A 2,595-nucleotide genomic window follows, 5' to 3' on the forward strand; every position below is an offset into this window, starting at 1 on the left:
CAATCCTTGGAAGTACCAAAGTGGAAGTGGGATTCGATCGCCATGGATATTGTGGGGGCATTGCCAAGGACCAGGGCAGGGAATGACACGATTTGGGTCATTGTGGATCGATTGACTAAGTCTGCAACCTTTATACCTATGAAAAATACTTGGTGTATGGATCAGTTAGGAAGGGCATATGTGAAATTTGTGGTGAAGTATCATGGAGTGCCTACATATATCATTTCAGATCGTGATTCGAGGTTCTTGTCTAACTTTTGGAAGAGTTTGCAAAAGGCCATGGGAACAAAGTTACTGATGAGTACAACTTTCCACCCAGCAACTGATGGTCAGATTGAAAGGACCATACAGACCTTGGAGGACATGTTGAGAGCATGAGTATTGGAGTATCAGGGTTCATGGGAAGATTACTTAGACTTGATTGAGTTTTCATACAATAATAGCCATCATGCAAGCATTGGAATGGCCCCATGTGAGGCCTTGTATGGAAGGAAATGTAGGAGCCCAGTTTGTTGGAGTGACATAAGTGAAACTGTTGTACTTGGGCCTGAAATGATCGAGGATACTGTTAAGCAAGTGAAGTTGATCCAGGAGAAAATCAAAGCAGCCCAAGATAGACAGAAAAGTTATGCTGATGAGAAGCGCAGAGATGTAGAGTTCCAAGTAGGAGAGAAGGTGTTGCTAAAGATATCTCCTATGAAGGGGGTAATGAGATTTGGGAAGAGGGGGAAGTTGAGCCCAAAGTACATTGGGCCATACGAGATTCTTCAAAAAGTTGGAGAAGTAGCATATAAGTTGGACTTACCCAACGAGTTGGAAAAGGTGCACAATGTCTTTCATGTGAGTCAGATTCGCAAGTACGTTCCTGATGTTGCACATGTGCTAGAACCCGAGACAATTGAGCTAGATGAGAGCTTGACCTATGAAGAAAGACCGGTGAGAATTCTAGATAGTAAAGTTAGAAGCACCAAAAACAAGGATGTGAAGATTGTCAAGGTTCTATGGTCGAACCATAAGGTTGAGGAAGCAACTTGGGAGGCTAAGGCAGAAATGCGTAAAAAGTACCCTAACCTTTTCATGGTGAGTGGTTAAGTTACGGGGACGTAACTTCCTTTTAAGGGGGGTAGAATGCAATAGAGTTTCGCACTTTCCTTCTTATGTCTTTATTAAGTGAGTCTTTTGTGTCAAGTCCTTAGGTTGTGCATGAAATTACTAAATTTTAACTAACTCAAGATAATTAAAAATATTAATTTAAGGTATTAAAGTTTCGGGACGAAACTTCTTTTAAGGGGGGTAGACTGTAATACCCCGAATTTTAGAAAATATTTTGGAAAGTTCCTAATTTATTTAACTTGGAGCCAAAATGAAATTTAAATTTTGGCGCCAAATATAAGTATTTAATCATTTGAATAATTAATTATTTTCGGATTTCTAAATTAATAATATAGGTTTAATTATCTTTTAAAGGTCGGTCCATATTTTATACTAACTATTTCAAGAGAAATATCTAATATACATTAAGTATTTAACTAATTTTGATATTATATAAAATATTTATTTAATTCTATTATTTTATTATGATTTTCGATTTTATAAAAAATAAAAAAATAAAAAAAAGAAAAAAGAAAAAGTGTGAATGACGTGAAGCTAAGCTAACAACCATGACTTTTATGATAAGCATATTTAACTTAACCTCTAGCCTTCTTCATTATCCATTTTGCTTCCTATCTTCATTCTTTCAACCATATGCAAATCTATCTAAATTTCTCTCATCTTTTAACCCAACTACTAACCTTGACTCAATTTGATCCAAGTACTTTACCAAACTCCAAAACTTATCATGTTTTCTAGTAAACATGTCATACCTTCAACTCTATATTTTCTCCCCTCTAAACACAATAAATAGACCTTGAATCTTTCACAAATACCTCACACAAATCAGAAAACACTCTTCCCTATTTCTTAAACTCACGACCCTCTCCTTCTCCCTATTTCCCTTGCCTAAAACAAACACCATAATCGCCACCAACTTGTTGTTTCTATAGCCACCATTGCCACCTTATTGTTGCACTAACAACACCTTGACGCTGCTGCCTTATTGCCCCCTTTCTCTACCACTTGCTGCTGCCGCAAGGTGCTACGCACCATCCTACTATTTCACTTATTTTGCGTGAGCTTCTGTTAAAAGCATAACAACAAATTTCCTTACTCTTTTACTCCTTATTATACTGCTATTAATATTATGATTACTATTACTAAGTTTTGATACTGGGAACATTATTATACTACCTAACTTTGGTACTAAAGTAATACTTACGTAAATTGTTGTAAAATTTGATTTTATGACGTTGATATTTTAGTAGTTCAAGTACAAATAGAGTATTATTTATAGTTTTGTGTTTATTTTGTTAACCTTATATTAATTAAGGTTACTTTAATTGTGTAGGAGGAGTCCCTCGATCGTGGTCAAGTTTAGTAGTCGTACCTTATTGTCCTCTTGATCAAGGTACGTATAGGTGGCTAGGTTCTTGATACGATTTTTAATGCGTGTTTTGGTAAATGTTGTTTTGAATGATTGTTTGAATAAATGTTACG

The 2,595-nt window shown here is 35.8% G+C and overlaps 1 protein-coding gene across 1 annotated transcript; it reads left to right on the top strand.

The window, feature by feature from the left end:
* Positions 1-462: 462 nt before the first annotated feature.
* Positions 463-1,092, top strand: LOC145619606 (uncharacterized). Its single transcript, XM_081674318.1, has one exon. It carries the CDS (start codon positions 463-465, stop codon positions 1,090-1,092), a length of 630 nt encoding a protein of 209 aa, XP_081530444.1.
* Positions 1,093-2,595: the final 1,503 nt, after the last annotated feature.

Source organism: Chenopodium album, chromosome 27 (genome assembly GCF_948465745.1).
Source record: "Chenopodium album chromosome 27, dcCheAlbu1.1, whole genome shotgun sequence".
Taxonomy (NCBI): Eukaryota; Viridiplantae; Streptophyta; class Magnoliopsida; order Caryophyllales; family Amaranthaceae; genus Chenopodium; species Chenopodium album.